Source organism: Zalophus californianus, chromosome 4, assembly GCF_009762305.2.
Source record: "Zalophus californianus isolate mZalCal1 chromosome 4, mZalCal1.pri.v2, whole genome shotgun sequence".
Taxonomy (NCBI): domain Eukaryota; kingdom Metazoa; phylum Chordata; class Mammalia; order Carnivora; family Otariidae; genus Zalophus; species Zalophus californianus.
Genome location: NC_045598.1, coordinates 143,740,555 through 143,763,638, shown reverse-complemented (window position 1 = coordinate 143,763,638; position 23,084 = coordinate 143,740,555). Strand labels below are relative to the sequence as shown.

The 23,084-nt window shown below is 34.6% G+C and overlaps 1 protein-coding gene across 3 annotated transcripts in view; it reads right to left on the bottom strand.

Annotated features, from left to right (window-relative positions):
* The window catches only part of CNBD1 (cyclic nucleotide binding domain containing 1), a 433,866-nt gene that overhangs the window by 140,319 nt on the left and 270,463 nt on the right, over positions 1-23,084 (bottom strand). For all 3 annotated transcript variants that reach the window (XM_027571402.1, XM_027571412.1, XM_027571422.1), the window contains 2 exons: positions 6,936-7,073; positions 5,583-5,715 (listed from right to left, as the gene is read on the bottom strand). In XM_027571402.1, coding sequence (XP_027427203.1) covers positions 5,583-5,715; positions 6,936-7,073 — 271 coding nt within the window. The remainder of the gene's footprint in view (positions 1-5,582; positions 5,716-6,935; positions 7,074-23,084) is intronic.

Here is a 23,084-nt window from a genome sequence, read left to right as displayed (position 1 = left end):
AAAAGACTGAACCCTAATCACAAGACTATAAATCACTTCTTCCCCTACACCTTAGGACCATTTTACTAAAACCTATTTATAGCAGTTCGATTTACAAAGTACCTCAGCCCCACCTATCGAGAAAAATGTCAAGAGAATGAGAAGACAAAGCACAGATTGGGAGAAAATATTTGTAAAAGACATATCTGAAAAAGCACTGTTCTCCAAAATATACAAAGAACTCTTAACAATAACAAAATATCTGATTAAAAAACGGGCCAAGACCTTAATAGACACCTCACCAAAGAACATGTATAGATTAGAAATAAACATGTGAACAGATGCTTCACTCAAATGTTATCAAGGAAATGCAAATTAAAACAACAATGAAATACCACTACAAATCTACTTGAGTGGCCAAAATTCAGAACACTGTCAATACCAAATGCTGACGTGGATGTGGAGTAACAGGAACACTCATTGATGATGGAAATGCAAAATAGTACAGCCACTTTAGAAGACAGTTTGGCAGTTTCTTACAAAACTAAACTTACTCTTAATATACTATCCAGGAATTGCGCTCCCTGACATTTACCCAAAGGAGTTGAAAACTTATGTCCATACAAAAATCTGCATAAGGATGTTTATTACAGCTTCATTTATAATGCCAAAACCTGGAAGCAACAAAAATGTCCTTCAGTAGGTGGATGGATAAATAAACTGTGGTACATCCAGACAAGAGAATATTATTCAACATTAAAAAGAAATGAGCTATTAAATCATGAAAAGACATGGAGAAACCTTAAATATATATTATTGAGTGAAAGAGAACATTCTAAAAAGGCTACATACTGTATGATTCCAATTCTGTGAGACTCTGGAAATAGCAAAACCATTAAAAAAAAAGAAACAACAAAAAGATAAATGGTTGCCAGTGGTTAGGGATGGGGGAGGAATTGTATGAAGTGCAGAGGATTTTTAGGACAGTGAAATTACTTCATATGATACTGTGATGGTACCTAAATATCATTACACATGCATCCAACCCTGAGAATGTCCAACATCAGGAGTGAGACCTAAAGTAAACTATGGGCTTTGCCTGATGATGTTTCAATGATAATGATGGTTTAATATAGGTTCATCACTTGTAACAAATGTACCAGTCTCATGGAGCACACGGATAGTGGAAAATGGGCGGGCACCTGAGTGGCTCAGTCAGTTAAGTGTCTGCCTTCAGCTCAGGTTATGATCCCAGGGTCCTGGGATTGAGTCCAGCATTGGGTTCCCTGCTTAGCGGGGAGACTACTTCTCCCTCTCCCTCTGCCCCTCCCCCCTGCTCATGCTCACTCTCTCTCTCATAAATAAATAAAATCTTTAAAAAAATAGTGGGAAATGGTATGCAAAACCGGGGCAAGGGTATATGTGAAATCTCTGTATGTTCTGCTCACTTTTACAGTGACCCTAAAATTGCTCTAAACAAGCCTATTATGAAATCATTAAGTGAATTAATATATTACATTTGAAAATATCCAGTTGATACAAAAAATACCCATAAAAAAGGGATGGAGGAAAAAAAAATCAGGATCAATAGCACCTCTAAGCACAAACCTGGTTCTGCATGTTCAAGAGTGTGCACTGGGGCTAAAGAGTTTAAAACCCTACAGAGTGATTTGATATGCAAGAGACTGAAGCAGAACTATTACTGGAATTTAGAGCCCAGAACTTCACCCTTATGTTAGATAGAGGTTCAAAGTACATATTCTGTCTGAAACTCTCCACTTTTGGTTTGGGAAGACTAGATATTTTTTTTTACTATTCTTATATTGGCCTATTTTATCTTTCAGAACTAAATTGGTTACTACTTTTTTTAAAGTATCTCTAGTTATTGTTTGCTATGTCATATCATGCCTGGAAAAGACAGAGCATAATGATATACACAGGGTAACAATAAAATATACATAAATAGTTCACTGATGCCAAGTTAACATTTTTTTCTTATACACAATAACCACAGAAACAAGCTGATTAGTGAGATAAGCTGCTGATTATCTTTTTCCAGCCAGTCATACTTTGAAAAAAATAACACCAGGGAAGATTTTTTTCTTTTAAGATTTTATTTGTTTATTTGAGAGAGAGAGAATGAGAGATAGAAAGCACGAGAGGGAAGAGGATCAGAGGGAGAATCAGACTGCCTCCTGAGCAGGAAGCCAGATGTGGGACTCGAACCCGGGACTCCAGGATCATGGCCCGAGTGGAAGGCAGTCACTTAACCAACTGAGCCACCCAGGCGCCCCAACACCTGGGAAGATTTTAATTGGTGTGATATGAACTGGACATGCCCAAATTACTTGCAGCTTTGTACACATCTATTACAGTCAGGATCCTTTGGCATGTGAAGCGAAAGTAAGAAGACTTAGGAAGTTAACAAAGGAAATAGAGCCAGAAATAAGCTTTACTTATTTCATAGATTGCCAAGGATTAATCCTAAATTCTATCAAGCTTTTGAATAATTAAATCTCTCTGAAACTTCATCCAATATACATTCCTAAAAGAAGATCAAAACACACATAATTATGCTTTGTAAATCACACTGGTGCTAATTTTAAACCACGATAATAAAAGTATAATTTGAGCTAGAGTCTCTACATTTTCTGATAACAATTCAAAATAAATCTTGAGTAAAGTCGAGAAGTATTACATCTAATGCTTCTCTTTGATGTATCAAGTTTGTCACTGCCATATAAGAAAATTTGATAAGGCTGACAGAACTTATTCTTCACGCAGGTATGTTTATTTATAAGAACCAAAGTATTTCAGGACTGAAAGAGGCTTTGAAGATCATTTATTATAATTGTCATTCTTCTCTAAGGAGGACAAATGATTTTTAAAACTGTATAAATGTAAGCACCACATATTTTTATTTGGGAATCAGTGGGAAAATAATGCCACTTTTGACTTATTCAATATAATCACAGATTGTCCAATGCAATTGATTCCACCATTATTTTTAAAGACATGTACTAAAAAGAACTTGAACCCAGCATTAGTCTAAGAAACTGCAAGTCAGTACTACCTTAATTCTGATGCTAAATTTAAATATTTTAGGTTGATATTTTAGACTGAGACACATAATAGTCATCATTAGTAATCAAATACATTAAAAGCTCATAATTATTCCCCTTTTTAAAATTCCATATTCTTTTGGCTCACATACATAATTGAAAATATCCTTTTTTTTAAGATTTTATTTATTCATTTGACAGAGAGAGACACAGCGAGAGAGAGGGAACACAAGCAGGGGGAGTGGGAGAGGGAGAAGCAGGCTTCCCGCTGAGCAGGGAGCCCGATGGAGGGCTCGGTCCCAGGACCCCGGGATCATGACCTGAGCCGAAGGCAGACGCTTAACGACTGAGCCACCCAGGCACCCCCATAATTGAAAATATCTTTGATTATAGTTTCTTTCCGCCTTTTTATTTATTTTTTTAAAGATTTTATTTATTTATTTGAGAGAGACGGAGAGAGAGAGCACAAGCAGGGAGAGGATCAGAGGGAGAGGGAGAACCAGACTCCACCCTGAGCACGGAGCCCAACATGGGGCTCAATCCCATGACCCTGAGATCATGACCTCAGCTGAAATCAAGAGTCTGATGCTTAACTGACTGAGCCACCCAGGTGCCCCCTTTCCTCCTTTTTAATAACCTAAAAAATATTAACATCCTTATAGATAGGTAAGACTGAGACATTATTTTTTATACAAAATAGCCCTGGAAATGAGGCGTGGACCAAAATGTGATATTTCTGATACAAAAGGAGGAGCCCATGATAAAGCAAAACATCCATATTTAAAAAAAAATGTTTCTATACAATAAATATGCTGAATTTAGGAATGTTCAATTCCTAATTTTTCCTAAGTCAGTTTACTACTTGCTTTCTTAAATGTACTACTGGCCAAAAATGGCATTTATAACTCATTAGAAAAAATGTTTCATGAACAAAAATATATCTAAAATTCAATTTTTGCAAGCCATAAAAAATATATATATTTGGCTAAATACGGATTAAACACTGTATTTTTTATAAAAAGTGATAAATAAAATATAAAAATAAGCACTGGAAAGAAATTTGGAACAAATTTAGTAAAGGGCTATAATCTCACCAAATTTAACAAGTTTATTAGAGAATCTCAGTATTTGAAGCATAACTTTGCCTTTAATGATATTTACTTTTCTTCTAATAAAAGAACCTTCTGAATTGGTTCTAAGCTACACCTCACTTTTCTATTACACAGTGACTCCCTCAAAGGATATCTTAGACAGATTATTCTTCACCATATTTTTATTAACAGTCACATTAAGGACTTTGCAACTCAGACTCGTTCTTTTTAGAATTTTAACTTTACATTTAATTGAGAAATGTTCTCTTCCTGTCAACATATCCCTCACTACATTTATGGCTCTGTAGGCTTGAAATACAAGTATTTCTCTCAAACACTACCTCTTCTATTATAATCCACTGTTTCACTAAGAGAAAAGCCAGGCAAGGCTGCAAACCGCTCTCTGTTGTTTGTGACTCTCTCTTGTAGGGCAGTAGGGATTCCTTACTGAGGGAGATCTAAAGCTGCTCTGACCCACCTACCACAGTTCCTCTTGTGTGGGTGTCTTAGTCAGTTTGGGCTGCCATAACAAATATCATAGGCCAGATGGTCCAGACAACAAGCGTTTATTTTTCACAGTTTGGGATGCTGGGAAGTCCAACATCAAGGTGCCAGCAGATTCAGTGTCTGGTAAGATTCCTCTTTCCTGTTTGCAGAAAGCTGCCTTCTTGTATCCTCATATGGCAGAGAGAGAGAGAGCATGTCTCTCATGTCTCTTCTTATAAAGGCACTAATCCTACTCATGAGGGCTCCACTTTAGTGACTTAATCACCTCTCAAAGGTCCCACTTCTAAATAGCAACACACTGGGGATTAGGGCTTCAATATATGAATTTTGTGGGACACAAACATTCAGTCCATAACAGTTGACACCTCTTACTTAATAGGTTCTCATAGAGAGAAACAATTGTACAAAATGACGTAATGCCACCTACACTTTTTGTGTACACGTTAGCAGAAAATCCACACATCCCTGCCATGCCGAATATTGGAAATGTTGGCAGCATCACTGTTGCTACCCCTTATCTCAGCCTCACCTTTCCTCTATATTTTCCACTGATGATGTGTACTGCAAGTAAAGAGAAGCAAACTTGCTTCCTAAGTAGGTGTTCAATCAGGAGAACAGGAAAAATTAGTGTAACTTCTCACTGCATTTCTCCTTTGGGTCCTTACATTGACTGTCAGAGTAGGGCAATAAGGGCAAGGCCATGAGGAAATACAGAAAGATATGAAAGTAAGGCCAGTTCTGAGATCACTCCTTGAGCCAATACAGAACTATTTTTTAATAAAAAACAGGCAATAATCTAAATGTCCAATTAAAAGGATACATTAAGAAGTTAGAGAAACACTCATATGAAGAAATACTATATAAAACATTAAAATGATGAAAAATTACAAATTCCAATACTATGTTATGTAAAGAAAATGATCCCAAATTGCATTAGACTCACCATGACCTGGAGGAAATTTTTTCCATTTAATGAGTGCAACTAGTTCATATATGGATAAAGTGGGCCACTCTTCATAATATGGACATTTACGAATTAATTTCACCTTTTCTTTATTTTCAAGTTTTATTTTTTCCTGAAAAAAGTCATTAAAAAAGAAAGGGAAGTGCATAGCAGAGATAGATAAATGGCAGTAACAGAAAAATAAAAGTTACATGAGCATAAATTGTGTAAAATACATGTGAATTTTGTAGGAGCATCATTCTATGATCATGTACGCATATTGAAATTTTAGTCTTCAGATTTGCTACTAAAATTATATTTTCCCACCTTTCATAATATTTTTAGACTTCTATAAATGTTCTAACATTTTTAAGAAATCCTGTCATAGTCAAGACTAATCTCAAAAGTTGTACTTAATAATCCTGAATCATTGATACTTACATTTTGAAAATAAAACATACAAAACAATTTTTTTTTAAGCTAGCCACTCTGAAATCAGGGATTTGGAAGGAAGTTGAATTCTGAGAAAGTCATCTGTTCCACTGATATTGAGACCATTGTATCAAAAGAAACCCTAACTATTATTAGAGCGATAAATCAAAAAGATGGTTGTCTCCTCATCTCCCTCCAACCTGAGCACACAACCGGAGCTGATGCCAGTGCCCTGTTGCCCCTGCACCAGACTTAGATCCTATCAAGAAAAGCTGGCAGAGCAAGACAATGGGGGTCTTTCAGTGTAGTCATTTATAAAAACTTTCTCTGTCATCAGGGGGGGAGAAATCAAAAAGAGGGAAAATTTTGGAGTTGATTAAATGAGAATAAATTGGTAAACTTGAAGTAAATAAGTTTTCTTAATGTAGCAGAATTAGGGGGTCAGAATTAAGTTGTGATCACCTATTCATGCAACTCTGGGTTTTTAATATCCATTAAAACAATGAAATAGCATATCAGTCACTCCCAAGTATTTTTTTTCCTCAGGTGGACTGTACAGATTTAGAGATCTCTCTGTATGATTGTCTGATATCCCTAACACATGACATGCCTTTGACACCCAGAACTTATGTTTGTTGAGTGAATACATGAATAAATGAATGTATAAATGAATGAATTTGAAATTCATGAAATACCCAAAGTACTAAAAATATACATAAACTATATCCATGGAGACCTTTCTTTCCACTTCAACTACCCATCATCATCAGAAGCTTATATAATGTTCATCAAATAAACCACATTTTTATGACTCCAAGTTATATTTAAAAATTACAAACATACGGACATCTGTCTAGAGGCAAAACTTAGCTTGAATTTACACACATATTGTGTTAATATATAGATTAGATATGGTCATACCGATTTTAACCTTGCATAATCCTTTGCAGGGATTTTAAGAATTTCACAATCTTCTTCTGTGATCACCGAGTGCTCCTTTGTTTCTGATTTGGTCTGAGCTGCAACTTCCAGGGTTCCAAAGGTACTCCATTGTCGAAGCTGTAAAAAATACGGAGGTAACTTAAACTTCATTATCACTCATCAACATAAAAATACCAGTGATGAGGAGCCTGGGTCTCTCAGTAGTTAAGGTCTGCCTTCGGCTCAGGTCGTGATCCCAGGGTCCTGGGATCAAGTCCCACATCGGGCTCCCTACTCAGCAGGAAGCCTTCCTCTCTCCCACTCCCCTTGCTTGTGTTCCCTGTCTCGCTGTCTCTCTCTCTGTTGAAAAATAAATAAATTAAAAAAAATACTGGTGATGGTGATAGAAACAGTCTGGAAGAGTCTGCAAAAGGGATGACGGCAGGTCAAACTTCAAGTCTGTGAAAGAAGGGGATCTAAACAGTCTTGCAGGGATGTCATACTTCTGTCCAGCGTTACCTTCCCAAAGCAAGAAAGTTTTCCATTTTTTCACTAGCATGAAAGAAATAACTGATAAGAATAGTCTTCTGTTTTATCCACTGATTCATTTTAAGTACCTAGAATAATGCTTGGAACATAGTAGCCATTCAATAAATATTTGGTAGTAATAATGAAAATGCATATAGTGTTATGCAGTATATAAATTACAAGCATATATATGCTTGTGTATACACACACACACACACACACACACACACACACACACAGGGTCTCCTAATTTAATATGTAAAAAGATAAATATTTAGCATCCCCCAAATGTTACACTAGAATATGTATTGTAAATTATTAGGATATAATGTGAATATATATAGCTACATAGAGGATCTATATTCATGTTTGCCTAGGGAAAAATATATATCATAGATGACATATATCTATGAAATTGAGAAGTTTCTTAGGGAAAACATCAGGTCTATATGGCTAAGATGATATGAGAGGACCTCCACTCTTCCATTTCAAATCTATAGAAAGGCTAAATTGTTTTCTTTTTAGATGAATGGATAGCTGAGCTTGAATCCCCAAGTCCAGAAATAAAGAGGAATTTTAAACAGTCACTGAAGCTGAAATGGTTCACGGCGATATTAAACTAGGATAAAGGCCTAAGGGGTTGAGTTCCGGGGTTCACCATACAAGTGGGAATAGGAGATGAGACCCAGGACCACGCAAAGCGAGGAACTGGAATTGAGCTCTCGTGCCTAAATCCTAGAACCTTGGAGGATCACCTGTGTGTGAAATGGAGGCAACAAAAATTCATCCCACTAGTCTAGCTAGGGAACTGGGTACAGTTGTCGTAATATCAAGATCCTAGGTCTACAACTTGTGTAGGTGAAGAGTATACATTTACACATGGTACAGGACTCAAAGCTTAAAAATTACTGTACAGTCTGGTACACAACTAGTAAAACACCTAGGATCCAGGAAAGTGCAAATTCTTTTTTTTTTTTTAAAGATTTTTATCCATCTATTTGTCGGAGAGACGGTGGGGAGAGAGAGCACAAGCAAAGGGAGTGGCAGGCAGAGAAAGAAGCAGGCTCCCCGCTGAGCAAGGAGCCCGACGCGGGACTCGATCCCAGGACTCCAAACCCCGGGACCATGACCCCAACCGAAAGCAGATGCCCAACCGACCGCGCCACCCAGGCGTCCCCAGGAAAGTGCAAATTTAAAACCTTATGTATGAACTGAGGATAAAAGGAACTCACATAGGGAGCAATCCCTATTAAAACAAAATCACAATAAAAAATTACAAGCCTCACAAGTGACAAAACCCCTATGAGGGTAACTCAACAAAGAACTAAAAAAAAAAAAAAAAAAAGAACATCCTAAAAGAAGCTATATACAATTAATATATTAGATCATATTGTATTTGCATTTTGCAAAATAACAAAATTAAACTTTTATAAGTAAAAAAACAGTTATAAAAAACTCAATGGACACATTAATTAAAACTTAAGAAATAATTCACAAAATGGATAAAACATGAGAAAAACATTCAGAATAAAACAAAATATAGAAGGAATTTAAAATAAGACTTTAAGAGATATAGAAGATAAATGGAGAGCATTCAGCATATATCTACTAGGATTTCCAGAAGAAATGAAAAATAATGGGAGAGGAGTAATTATCACATCAGTGATAATTGCACCAAATTTTCCAAAATAAGGAAGAGGTGAGTCTTAAAAATGAAGGAATTAATACAAAACCTAAATATATATATATTTGTACTTTGCATTCCTACTCAGGTTTTGGTGTACTCTTTCTCCTCCAGGTCCTCCTTCATCATCTTGTTAGCGATCAGTAAATTCAGCCAGATATTTTCTGCATATATTTTTCCAGATTTTCTAATTGTATTTAGGATAAGACTTAAGTTTGTATTATCTAATAAACCATTATGAAAGCAGAAGTCCTCCATGACTTTGAATAATAATCTTAAGGCTTTCTTTCTTGATGTATTAATGATATCATCAAACACCCTAATATTATTAGGAAAGTATTACATTTCCAATATCCTTTACATACTCTATATATGTAAACATTATTGTAAAACTGAATTACTATATAACTGAATTATTTAAATTAGTAATATTTATATTTCCATTCTGTTCTATAACTATGGTCGTTTTCAAAGTGCTCAGAAAAAAATAACTTTCAAACTAGAATTCTACATTTACTTAAAATAGGAATATGGAATGAGGAAAAACAAGCAACAAGTTAATTTTTGGCATCAGGTGAAACAAATTCCTCAAAAAGTTGAAAATAGAGCTGCCCTACGACCCAGCAATTGCACTACTGGGTATTTACCCCAAAGATACAAATGTAGGGATCCGAAGGGGTACATGTGCCCCGATGTTTATAGCAGCAATGTCCACAATACCAAACTATGGAAAGAGCCAAATGTCCATCGACAGATGAATGGATAAAGAAGATGTGGTGTATATATACAGTGGAATATTATGCACCCATCAAAAGGAATGAAATCTTGCCATTTGCAATGACGTGGATGGAACTGGAGGGTATTATGCTGAGCAAAATAAGTCAATCAGAGAAAGACATGTATCATATGACCTCACTGATATGAGGAATTCTTAATCTCAGGAAACAAACTGAGGGTTGCTGGAGTGGTGGGGGGTGGGAAGGTTGAGGTGGCTATCTGATAGACATTGGGGAGAGTATGTGCTATGGTGAGCACTGTGAATTGTGTAAGACTGTTGGATCACAGATCTGTACCTCTGAAACAAATAATACATTATATGTTAAAAAAGAAGATAGTAGGAAGGGAAAAATGAAGGGGGGGAATCGGATGGGGGGAAGAACCATGAGAGACTATGGACTCTGAGAAACAAACTGAGGGTTCTAGAGGGGAGGGGGTGGGGAGATGGGTTAACCTGGTGATGGGTATTAAAGAGGGCATGTACTGAATGGAGCACTGGGTGTTATACGCAAACAATGAATCATGGAACACTACATCAAAAACTAATGATGTAATGTATGGTGATTAATATAACATAATAAAATTTAAAAACCGTAAAAAATATTTAAGAATTAGGCACAGTAAAGGATTAATGACAATGCCTCATAATAAAATAGAACAAATAATGATATAAAATAATAAAATATCTCTCAAAATAAAAAAAAGAATGTTAGAACAATACTGAATACAAAGAGGAGTACAAAACAGTTCATAATGGTAAATGTAAATAAAATTTATTGGCATATAATATTTTGAAAATAACTAATATGGGGTTACTTTAAAATAACATAGATTTCAAATACTTTTACAACAGTAACTCCAAAGAGCAGGAAGACAAAAAATAAAAGTATTGAGAATCTTTATACTTTGGGACTAGGAAAGAAAAAAGATTATATAGCTTTTCTTAGTTAAAATTGCAAATTTAACAATATAGAAATTGGACCTTTATGGATGGAAAAAGAAAATAAACATAATGACACAAAAATAAAGTGATGAAATTTCCTATGTCCCTAAAATATCTAGCACCTATAATTTGATCTAAATAGGAGTAACAAAAACAAATAATTAGAGAAAATGACAAATTATTGAAAAATGATTTCCAGAAGAGAACAACTAAATAAACCACACACAAAAGAAACATTTTCAACCCTACTAGTAGACACAGAAATGTTTATTCACCTATCAGACTGAAAATATTAAAGTACTCTAACCTATGAGACTGGGGCAATACTTTCGTGCATAACTCGAAAATATAAAATCCTTTTAAAATGGGAAATAATCTGGCAGTATTTACTAAAATAAACAAAGAATGTATGAAATGCTTTATCCAGACACCCATCTCCTAAGATCTACCTTATAGAAAAAAAGTGCATTCTTAAGTATATATTTACAAGAAGTTTAATGCTGCACATTTTAATAACCCCCATTTGGAATCTTCTTTAATGGCCATCAGTTAATGAGTGTGTATGCGTGTGTGTGTCTAAATTTTTACATACTGTATAAAATTAGTGGCATCTATGTATCTTATCCTTTAAGAATTCTTAAAATAAAAAAATCAGGTAAAAATATATGTTGAAAATGTTTATAAACTGAACAGTTACAAAAACAATAATCTGTATGTTTATACAATTGTACGTATGCTTATGTGAGCTCAGAGTTGTGCAAGTGTGAACACCAGCCTATTTAGGGGAGAGGTGGAGCTAAAATGACAAAAGATTATTACCTTTTCCTTAAAACTTATATTTTCTTTCAGTTATAACACTGCGTATGTATTAAATTTTAAGTTTTGGACATTTTAAAAGACATTTAAAATGCAGATTCAAAACAACATGCTGTGTTATTCTCCATACCTGTGTTATCTCTCTTGGTATCTTTATATTGATATATGAAATATCTTAAATGATATATATTAGACGTGTATAGTTATCTCTTGAATGATGAAAGTGAGTAACTGTCATTGTCTATATAACTCTCTGTATTTTCTGAAATTTTCAATAATATAGCAATTTTGAAATCTGGCAACATTTCAAAGCTATTGAAATTATGTACAAGTCAATCTTTCTCAATTTGGGGGGAAACATTCATTAAGGCTAAGTAGATAATCATATTTTGCTGGAGATCATTGTTGGAAGTGCACAAAAGGAGCCATTTCTCTCACTTCCAAATTCTCATGTTATTTTACTGAAAAATAGATAATTCCCTTTATTGGGAAATGATGTATTCCTTTTTAAAAGGATTTTATTTATTTATTTGACACAGAGAGAGAGCATGAGCAGGGGGGAGGTGCCAGGAGAGAGGGAGAAGAAGGCTCCCCACCCAGCAGGGAGCCTGATGTGGGACTTGATCCCAGGACCCCGGGATCTTGACCTGAGCCGAAGCAGACACTTAACCCAGCCACCCAGGCACCCTCGAAATGACGTATTCCCATGATTAAAAATTGTTACACTTTGCTAATAATACATGAGCCAAACATTTGCTTCTGAATAATAAGAGTTGGTAAATCATTAAGATTTCTTTTGAGTAAAAACATTGTTGAGATTTGTTTCAAACAGCATTTTACTGTTTCTGAAAAACAGTAGACTTTTATAAGTATAATTTTTGTTCTTGCTGTATTATTTTTCCAATGCCTCTAGCTTTCAGGCATTTACACATTAAACAAGATCAATAACTACAATTAGAATTGCTATTTTTAAACCAAGGAAAGGTCCTATTTTTAATCCTGTGGAATATTTTTTTTCCCTAAAGGGCTGAAGAGTCAGACAGAAAATACAAAGCCTCTCTAGATCAGGGGTTCATAACCTTGGTCCAAGGATGGACTTTTGGAAGATTCTTGAACTACTAATGTCTCATGACAGTTTATGATTATTTGTAAATTTCTGTTTTTTCCTTGAATGGCTTTCTATAGCTTTCATTAGATTCTCAAAGGTGTCTATGTCTCAGAAAAAAATTACATTTCCCCTATTATTTAAATGGCTTATTTAGAAAGTACATCTCATAACCAAATAATGTTGTACAATAAGAAAGTGATATGAAAATGCTGCATTTTATAATCTCTCATATACTTATGGAAGATTTGGGCCATATTAGGGGTATACTGTGATATCTAAAAGGTAGAAGCGGGAACCAACCTAATGTGAGGATAGTCTGATTGGGACCACTCAACCCACTGGCTGAGAGACTGGCCTGCCTGTTTAAATTCCCTGAGTACATTCATTCCAAAGCTGTATGCTGAGCCAAAGAGGAAGACATTTCCAGTCTGTAGGAAAAGAATTGATATTTGAAGATTACATGAATAACTATGCAGTCTCTAAGTAAAAATCCACAACTCAAGTTAATTTGTAGATTTGGTCAATAAAGTCCTCTTTAAAAATTGACTAAATAAAGCTTCCTATTATGTTCCTTATGCATTTTGGCAAGAAGGGTCTAGATATCATAAAGGATCAGAAAAGTAGAGGAAAAATTCTCTTTATTTTCTTCAAAACAGAGTGGTTTCTTCAAGCATCTCAGGGCATTCCTACCTCCTCATTCACATGAAACACTTGTCTTAAATACCTCACACACTGACTGTTGATTTGAATTCTACACAGCTTAAAAACCAGTTTAAGTCCCTAGTTCTTTTCTAAAGCTCCCTGGTAACCCAAGTTACCCCTCTTATTTCTAATAAATTATGTACTCTATTGTTTTGTTCCATAACATGCAATGCTCTCATAAGTAAGGGCACTCTAAAAATATCAAACATATTATATTACTCTCAAAACTTTGAGGATAAAGAAATGTGTTTCCTTCCCTCTAATATAGAAAGATTTTCAGCAGCAAAGGAGCCTGGGTTGAATAATCATCATTTGGTGCCACATTAAGACCAGTACAATTATAATCAAATATCCTTAAGTTTTAAAAGTTCAGTTGTAAAACATTAACTGATATATTAGGTAAATGTTAAACTTGGCATATGGAGTTTATCTGATGCTTGCTTAATTCCACTGTGGTTATAGGACATAATCATTTGAAATTTGTTGTTTATGCCCTAGCACCAAATCAATTTTAAAAATGTTCCATGTGCTCTTAAAAGGAATATACATTCTGCAATTGTTGTTTGCAATGTTGAATACAGGTCTATTAGATCAAGTTTGTTAACTGTGTTGTTCAGATATATTTCCACTGACATCTTTTTTTTGATCTGGTTCCTTTCAGTGATACCTATTAAAATTACCCTCTATAGTTGTGGACTTCTTCCCTTCCTTCCTGCCTTCCTGCCTTCCTTCCTTTCTTCCTCCCTCCCTTCCTCCCTCTCTCTCTTTATTTCTTTAATTCTTTCTTTTTTTTCCATCAATGTTTACTTTATATATTTTGAGGTAACAATTTTTCATGCCTACAAATTTCACACTAATTATGAAATATCCCTTTTACCTTTAATAATGTTCTTGCAATAAAGTCTACTTTGCCTACTATCAGTAGAACTCCACCAGCTTTCTTTGGGTTAGTGTAATCTGGCTTATCATCTTCCATTATATTACTTTGCAACTTCCTGTATTTGTAATAAGGTGTGTCAGCATAGAGGAGTTATTTTGTCTACTCTGACAATCTTTGTTTATTAATTAAAATACTTAGTCTGTTTAATGTAATTACAGATATATTTAGGTTTAAATTTGCCATCTGAATATTAACTATTTGTCTATTTTTCTATTTTTCATGTCATTTAATTCTTTTTATTCAGTGCTGAACACTGAGTATGAAAAACCGTTATTGCTGTAGATATCATCTTTCTCTGAGATGCTTTAGTTTTCTACTGACAGTTAAGTAGTGAATGTAGAAGCAGATTAACATGACCCAATCAAGAATTGAGGTATTTGAGGCTGGTTTTAGTTCTGGGTTTCTACTGATAGACTAACATATTTATCAGAACTTCTTATCCTTACTAGACATAGAACTCTTAATTGCTACCTGTCAAATGCTATGAGACTGATGACAGTTCTTCTTGTTACATTTGTAGCTGTGATGGTTAATTTTATGTGTCAACTTGACTGGGTCATGGAGTACTTAGATAAATTGGTCAAATATTATTCTAGGTGTTTTTGGATGAGTTGAGCACTTAAATTACTACACAGAAAAAAGCAGATTGCTTTCTATACTGTGGCAAGCCTCATCCAATCAGCTGAAGGATTAGATTAGATTAGATTGGAACAAAAGACTGATCTACAACCAAATAAAGAATTTAGGAAATTCTCTTAGTTATTCATCCCTATGATGCTTACAAATTGTCAAATGCCTCAAAGGAAAGCAACAGGAAATGTCTGGCTCCAAACGATGTATTTCGTTTCTTTCTTGAACCATGGCCCTTCAAATCCCTTGGTTCCCTCAGTTGCTCTCAAATAACTTCAGACAGTTGTTTGTTTGGTTGCTTTATCCAGCTTTTATAGTGTTCTCAGCAGGGAGATTGGGTTGATACAAGCTACTCATCATGGTCAAAAGCATAAGCTTTGGCAAACTAAAGTGACTGTTTCTTTAAAACAAGATCTACTTCTGTTTGTATTGTTTGGACTTCGTTAGCTTGCCCTTATCATCCTTATATGAAATGAGTGACAAAAATCACTCAGAATAATCAATTGGACAATAATATCTAAACCTTTCTCATAGAAGTTAAAGGAAGGGTAGAGACTCTAGCAAGATAGTCCAGGAATTTTTATATAAATTAGTATCTGTAATTAGAAAAATATTCTGAAGAGCCTTATCCTGGTTTTGATTTTCTTTTCCTTAAAAACAATGGAGAGAAATTAGATGGCAGCTTCTTTTTTTTAATTTAATTTAATTTTATTATGTTATGTTAGTCACCATACAATATATCATTAGTTTTGGGTGTGGTGATCCATGATTCATTGTTTTCATATAACACCCAGTGCTCCATGCAGTATGTGCCCTCCTTAATACCCATCACTGGGCTAATCCATCCCCCCACCCCCCTCCCCTCTAAAACCCTCAGTTTGTTTCCCAGAGTCCACAGTCTCTCATGGTTCATCTCTCCCTCCGATTTCCCCCCTTCATTTTTCCCTTCCTTCTCCTAATGTCCTCCACGTTATTCCTTATGTTCCACAAATAAGTGAAACCATATGATAGTTGACTTTCTCTGCTTGACTTATTTCACTTAGCATAATTTCCTCTAGTCCTAGACGGCAACTTCTTAACACAAGGAAGAACTAGTAGGCATACAAGGGAAAATACATATATATTCCATCTCTTTTTCTCTTTCTTTCTTTGTAGATAGATAAATCATATATATGATAAACAAGTCAATGAATATTAATGTATTAATAGCAGAATTTCTAATGCTTGAATTATTCATACACATCAGATACTAATAAGAATAATGTAAGTACTTAGCACTCTTTGCTACTTTGCAGGTTATGTATGTCATATGTACTTATGCGTCCTGTTGAGTTTTCTCTGTCAATTAAATTTTTTTAAGTCTTTTAAAAATCATAAATTTTCTAGTTCATAGAAAAGATATATCTATGAGTGCAGGAAAGGAGTGAATCAGCAAAGAAAAATAGTACCTGATGAACTCAGGAAACATGTTCCTGTATAAGTGTCACAGTACCTACAATGTAAAATCTCCTGAACAGCCCAGACTGCATCCTATTAGCACATGAGCACAGCTCAGCTGATAACCATGAACTGAATCTCAGATACATCCCAAATATTTCTTTCTGCATTAATATTTTTATGTTTGAGAGAGACCGACTCATAAAATATCTTCAGCACTGACTGGAACAATAGTTTCCCTTTCCTGTTCTGTTAGATTTGGACTGCTGTTTTTTGTTTTTTGTTTTTTTTTTGCCAAAGAGATATAACTTTTTATTCTATGTCTCAGAAGGTCTTAAATGACTACACTGAATTCTGAAGGAGTCACCGGCATGATTTGGCACTTTCATTTATCTAATTTGAAAATACTGAATGTATAATTCAATCAGAAGTATAGTTCAAAAATTAAACTAATTAATTAAAAAATAACATTTGGACAGATGACATATATTTCATAATTTTATAAACAATTGTTGGTGCTTCATAAGTATTGCTGACTAGTTATAGATGAGAAAGAGCATTTTTCATACCATTATTATTTGAGGTTTTTTATTTTCTTATTACAAGGGGGAAATTAATCTAACCAATATGTAAGAGTATACCATTGAACCACTAGAAATAATCATTCTAGCATGTCATTTAGTGAAATTTCTCTTTCACTGCAAAGTTATACTGCAGAAAATATAACAATGAGTGGCATATTCACAATCATTTAAGAGTAAGCACTAAGAACTAAAAATACTTCTATATTATAATATGAAATATGTCAGTTAAAGGAAAAGCTAACATCTACTTTAAATAATCATAAAATTTAAAAAATTAGCACGTAGAGCTTAGTAAAAAAATTAACGGAGCATATGTTGAAATGCATACGTTATAGTTATTCATAGATAAGTGCTCATCACATGTTCACTAGCAATAGCACTTATAAAATCTAAAATTCCTTAATGGATTGACTTTATTCATGTGTTATATAGTTTCTTATTTTTAAATTAATTGCTCTGATGTGATTTGAATTTTATATGAAAAATGATATATTTTGTAGCTTTGTATAGCAGACTGTCTAATAAAGCAAAAACACTGCTTTCTGACTTTATATTCAAAATATAACATTTTTCCACAAAACGCTAAATTCAGTGGCTCATATATCCACTTATTCTGAGTTTAATATGTTCTTATAAAGAAGATTCAGTTGAATAAGCTTAGATATAAAGTAAAATAACTGTGTCAGCCTAATCTCAATGTGAAAATGATTTAATATTTACATTTTGCTTATGGTTAAAATAAGTACTTTGAACTGCACTTTGGGATTTTCCATATTCACCATTAAAGAACTATAATTTTCTTAACTATATTCTCTACTTTTGTAATTATAAAGCCTACTTTTTAAACTTTTCAATGAATAATAAGCATATAAAAGTAGTAATAAAATGAACCTCTATGTGCCCACTATCTGGTTAAAGAAATCAAATTTTCTTATTTAGGTAGACGTAGCCATTATGCTAATCATTTGGATATTAATTTTTAACTATATCTTGGTAAAATTGTACATAACTCAATATAGTATAGTTTTACCTATTTCTTCACATTATTTTAAGTAACATTAGAGCAAACATTATTCTGTGTTTTTGCTGAACATTAAGTTTTTGAAATACAACCACGTTAATGTAGTTCATTCACTTTTCATTGCTTCATGACTATAGTCAAATTATTTATTAATTATTTTGCTGATGAACATTTGTATCATCAGTATTTGGCTATAATATGATGATATAAGCATTATTATACATGCCTCCTTATACCATATAGCTATTTTTTTCTAAGATACATGCCTAAGGATGCAGCTTCTGTACTATAGGATGTGTTACTACTTTAACATCTAATACCCAAACTGTTTTCTGAAATGCATGTTCTAACTTATACTCCTACATGCATCATAAATGCAGGCAATGTCTGTTTCGTACAACTTCTCCAACATTATGTATTTTCTGATTTTTAATATTTTCCAATTTGGTAGTAAGTAATATTATTGGTTATACTTTTTTGTTATTTGCATTTATTTTAAAGTGTAAAAATATTTACTGTATATTTACTGAATTGTTAAAGTGGTAGAACTACGTTGCATTTGTCAAGTCCTTAATTCATAGTTTGTCTTCTGCAAAAGATTGATTTATATGTTTTGTATTTTTCATTATAATTTTCCTTTGGATTTGTGGATCATTATATAGTCCAAATATTGGTCCTTTGCCATTTATGTGTGTTGAAAAAAATATTCATCCAAAGTGTGCCTTCTCTTTACTTAGGGTATCATGGGATGAATAAAACCTAATTGATATATTTGTTTATGTTTCAAGTTTTTATTCAAATTCGGGTTAGTTAACATATAGTGTAATATTAGTTTGGGGTGTAAAACTTAGTGATTCATCACTTACATATAACACCCAGTGGTCATCAGAAGTGCCCTCCTAAATATCCATCAGCCATTTAGCCCACCCCCCTACCCACTTCCCCTCCAGCAACCCTGCTTGTTCTCCATAGTTAAGAGTCTCATATGGTTAGCCTCCCTCTCTTTTTTGTTTTTCCTCTATGTTCATCTATTTAATTTCTTAAATTCCACATATGAATGAAATATATGGTATTTGTCTTTCTCTAACTGACTTATTTCGCTTAGCATAATACACTCTAGCTCTATCCACATCATTGCAAATGGCAAGATTTCATTCTTTTTGATGGCTGAATAATATTCATATATATACCACATCTTCTTTATCCATTCATCAGTCAATGGACATTTGGGATCTTTCCATAATTTGGCTATTGTTGATAATGCTGCCATAAACATCAGGAGCATGTGCCCCTTCAATCAGTATTTTTTGTCCTTTTATTTATTTATTTATTTATTTTTTATTATGTTATGTTAATCACCATACATTATATCATTAGTTTTTGATTTAGTGTTCCATGATTCATTGTTTGCATATAACACCCAGTGTTCCATTCAGTACGTGCCCTCTTTAATACCCATCACCAAGCCAACCCATTTTTTAATCCTTTGGGTAAATACCTAGTAGTGCAATTGCTGGATTGTAGGGTAGTTCTGTTTTTAACTTTTTGAGGAATCTCCGTACTGTTTTCCAGAGTGTCTGCACCAGTTTCCATTCCCACCAGCAGTGTAAGAGGGTTCCCTTTTCTCTGAATCCTTGCCAACATCTCTTGTTTCTGTGCTATTAATTTTAACCATTCTGAGAGGTGTGATGTGTTATCTCATTGTAGTTTTGAATTGTATTTCTCTGATGATGAGTGATGTTGAGCATCTTTTCATGTGTCTGTTAGTCATCTCGATGTCATCTTTGGAAAAGTCTACTCATGTCTTCAGCCCATTTCTTAACTGATGATTAGTTTTTTTGGGTGTCAAGTTTGGTAAATTCTTTATAGATTTTGAGTTCTAACTTTTTATCAGATATGTCATTTGTAATTATCTTCTTCCATTCTGTAGGTTGCCTTTAATTTTGTTGATTGTTTCCTTGGCTGTGTAGAAGCTTTTTATCTTGATGAAGTCCCAATAGTTTATTTTTCCTTTTGTTTCCCCTGCCTCTGGGGATGTGTCTACTAAGAGGTGGCTATAGCAAATGTCAAAGAGGTTCCTGACTGTGTTCTCTCTAGGATTTTGATGATTTCCTATCTCACATTTAGGTCTTTCATCCATTTTGAATTTAGTTTTATGTAGGTGTCAGAAAGTGGTCCAGTTAAAACTTTCTTGATTTTAAATTTGTTTGGGGGGGAGAGTTAGAGGGAGAGAAGATAGGATCTTGAGCAGGCTCCATGCCCAGTGTGGAGCCCGATGTGGGTTCGATCTCATGACACTGACTGAGATCATGACCTAGGCCAAAATCAAGAGCTGGACACTTAACTGACTGAGCCACGGTGCCCCCAGAACTTTCTTGATTTTAAACAAACATCCTTATAGTATACTTCTACAAGTATCTTATTTTAAAAGCTTTTGCTATCATGACATCATGAAAAAATTCTACTACATACTCTTTGAAAATATTTTAGCTAATTCCTTTTATAATTAAGCTTGTGATCCCAAATTGATTTTTATGTATGATGTGAAGTAAACAGTAGGTTTATCTATTCTATTCACATAGATAACCAATACCCTTAGCTCATATTAATGAATCATCCCACAACTTTCCCCATTGTTATTCATGATACTGTATTACATCAAGAGTATTAACATAGGTGGATCTCATTTTTGGACTCTGGCTGCTCATATGTTCATCTGAACGACTATTAGTCACAATAAAGCACTATATCAATTATATAGCCTCGTTTTAAGTCTTGATCTCTGGTAGGACAGGAACCCCTTCCCCAAGTGTCTTCTTCAGGAGTATCTAGCTATTCTTAGCCTTTGGCTCTTTAGTATAATTTTTTAAAACCAATTTGGCAGGTTCCACAAGAAAACTACTTGGACTTTTTCACTTAAAATACATGAAACCTAAAGGTCTTTTTGGGAGACTTAAAATATTAAATGTTTTTGTCCATAAATGTAGGGTAACTATATTTATGCCTTCTCTAATATCTTTTATTTTATTTTTTAATTTAATTTGATGTTATGTTAGTCACCATACAGTACATCATTATTTTTTTTTAGGATTTTATTTATTTTCTGACAGAGAGAGACACAGTGAGAGAGGGAACACAAGCAGGGGGAGTGGGAGACGGAGAAGCAGGCTTCTCACGGAGCAAGGAGCCCAATGCAGGGCTCGATCCCAGGACCCTGGGATCATGACCCAAGCCGAAGGCAGACGCTTAACAACTGAGCCACCCAGGTGCCCCACATCATTAGTTTTGATGAAGTGTTTCATGATTCATTGTTTTCATATAACAACCAGTGCTCCATGCAATGCATGCCTTCTTTAATACCCATCACCGGGCTAACCCATTCCCCCACACCCGCCCCTCTAAAACCCTCAGTTTGTTTCTCAGAGTCCACAGTCTCTCACGGTTCATCTCTGCCTCTGATTTCCCCCGCTTCATTTTTCCCTTCCTTCTCCTAATGTCCTCCATGCTATTCCTTAGGTTCCACAACTAAGTGAAATCATATGATAATTGACTTTCTCTGCTTGACTTATTTCACTTAGCATAATCTCCTCCAGTCCCTTCCATGTTGATATAAAAGTTGGGTATTCATACTTTCTGATTGCTGAGTAATATTCCATTGTATATGTGGACCACGTTTTCTTTATCCATTCATCTGTTGAAGGGCATCTCGGCTCTTTCCACAGTTTGGCTATTGCGGACATTGCTGCTATGAACATTGGGGTGCATATGGCCCTTCTTTCACTACATCTGTGTCTTTGGTGTAAATATCCAGTACTGCAATTGCTGGGTCATAGGGTAGCACTATTTTTCACTTTCTTAGGCACCTCCACACTGTTTTCCAAAGTGGCTGTACCAAGTTGCATTCCCACCAACAGTGTAACAGGGTTCCCCATTCTCCGTAAGCTCTCCAACATTTGTTATTTCTTGCCTTGTCAATTTTTGCCATTCTAACTGGTGTAAGGTGGTATCTCAATGTGGTTTTGCTGTGAATTTCCCTGATGGCTAATGATGATGAACATTTTTTCATGTGTCTGTTAGCCATTTGTATGTCTTCTTTGGAGAAGTGTCTGTTCAGTCTTCTGCCCATTTTTGACTTGATTATTTGTTTTTTGGGTGTTGAGTTTGAGAAGTTCTTTATAAACCTTGGATACCAGCCCTTTGTAGTGTCATTTGCAAGTATCTTCTCCCATCCTGTGGGTTGCCTCTTTGTTTTGTTGACTGTTTCCTTTGCTATGCAGAAGCTTTTTATCTTGATGAAGTCCCAAAAGTTCATTTTTGCTTTTGTTTCATTTGCCTTTGGAGATGTATCTTGAAAGAAGTTGCTGTGGCCAATGTCGAAGAGGTTACTGCCTATGTTCTCCTCTAGGATTTTGATGGATTCCTATCTCACATTGAGGTCTTTCATCAATTCTGAGTTAATCTTTGTGTATGGTGTTAGAGAATGGTCAAGTTTCATTCTTCTGTATATAGCTGTCCAATTTTCCCAGCACCATTTACTGAAGAGACTGTCTTTTTTCCATTGCATATTTTTTCCTGCTTTGTTGAAGATTATGTGGCCATAGAGTTGAGGGTCCATATATGGGCTCCTTATTCTCTTGCATTGGTCTATATGTCCGTTTTTGTGCCAGCACCATGGTGTCTTGATGATCACGGCTTTGTAATATAGCTTGAAATCGGCAACATGATGCCCCCAGCTTTGTTTTTACTGAACACAAATAATGTTCTCCAAAAAGTATCACAATTTTTATTATAATTTTTCTCAAATACTCAATATTTTGTGTATCTATCTAATAGAATCTTTTTATTAATGATATTTTCTAACTATACTTCTGTGAATTCTTTATTTTATTGTCGTTTCAAAAATGCATTTAGGGGTGCAGTTAAGTGTCTGCCTTCAGTTCAGGTCATGATCCCAGGGTCCTGGGATCAAGTCCTGCATT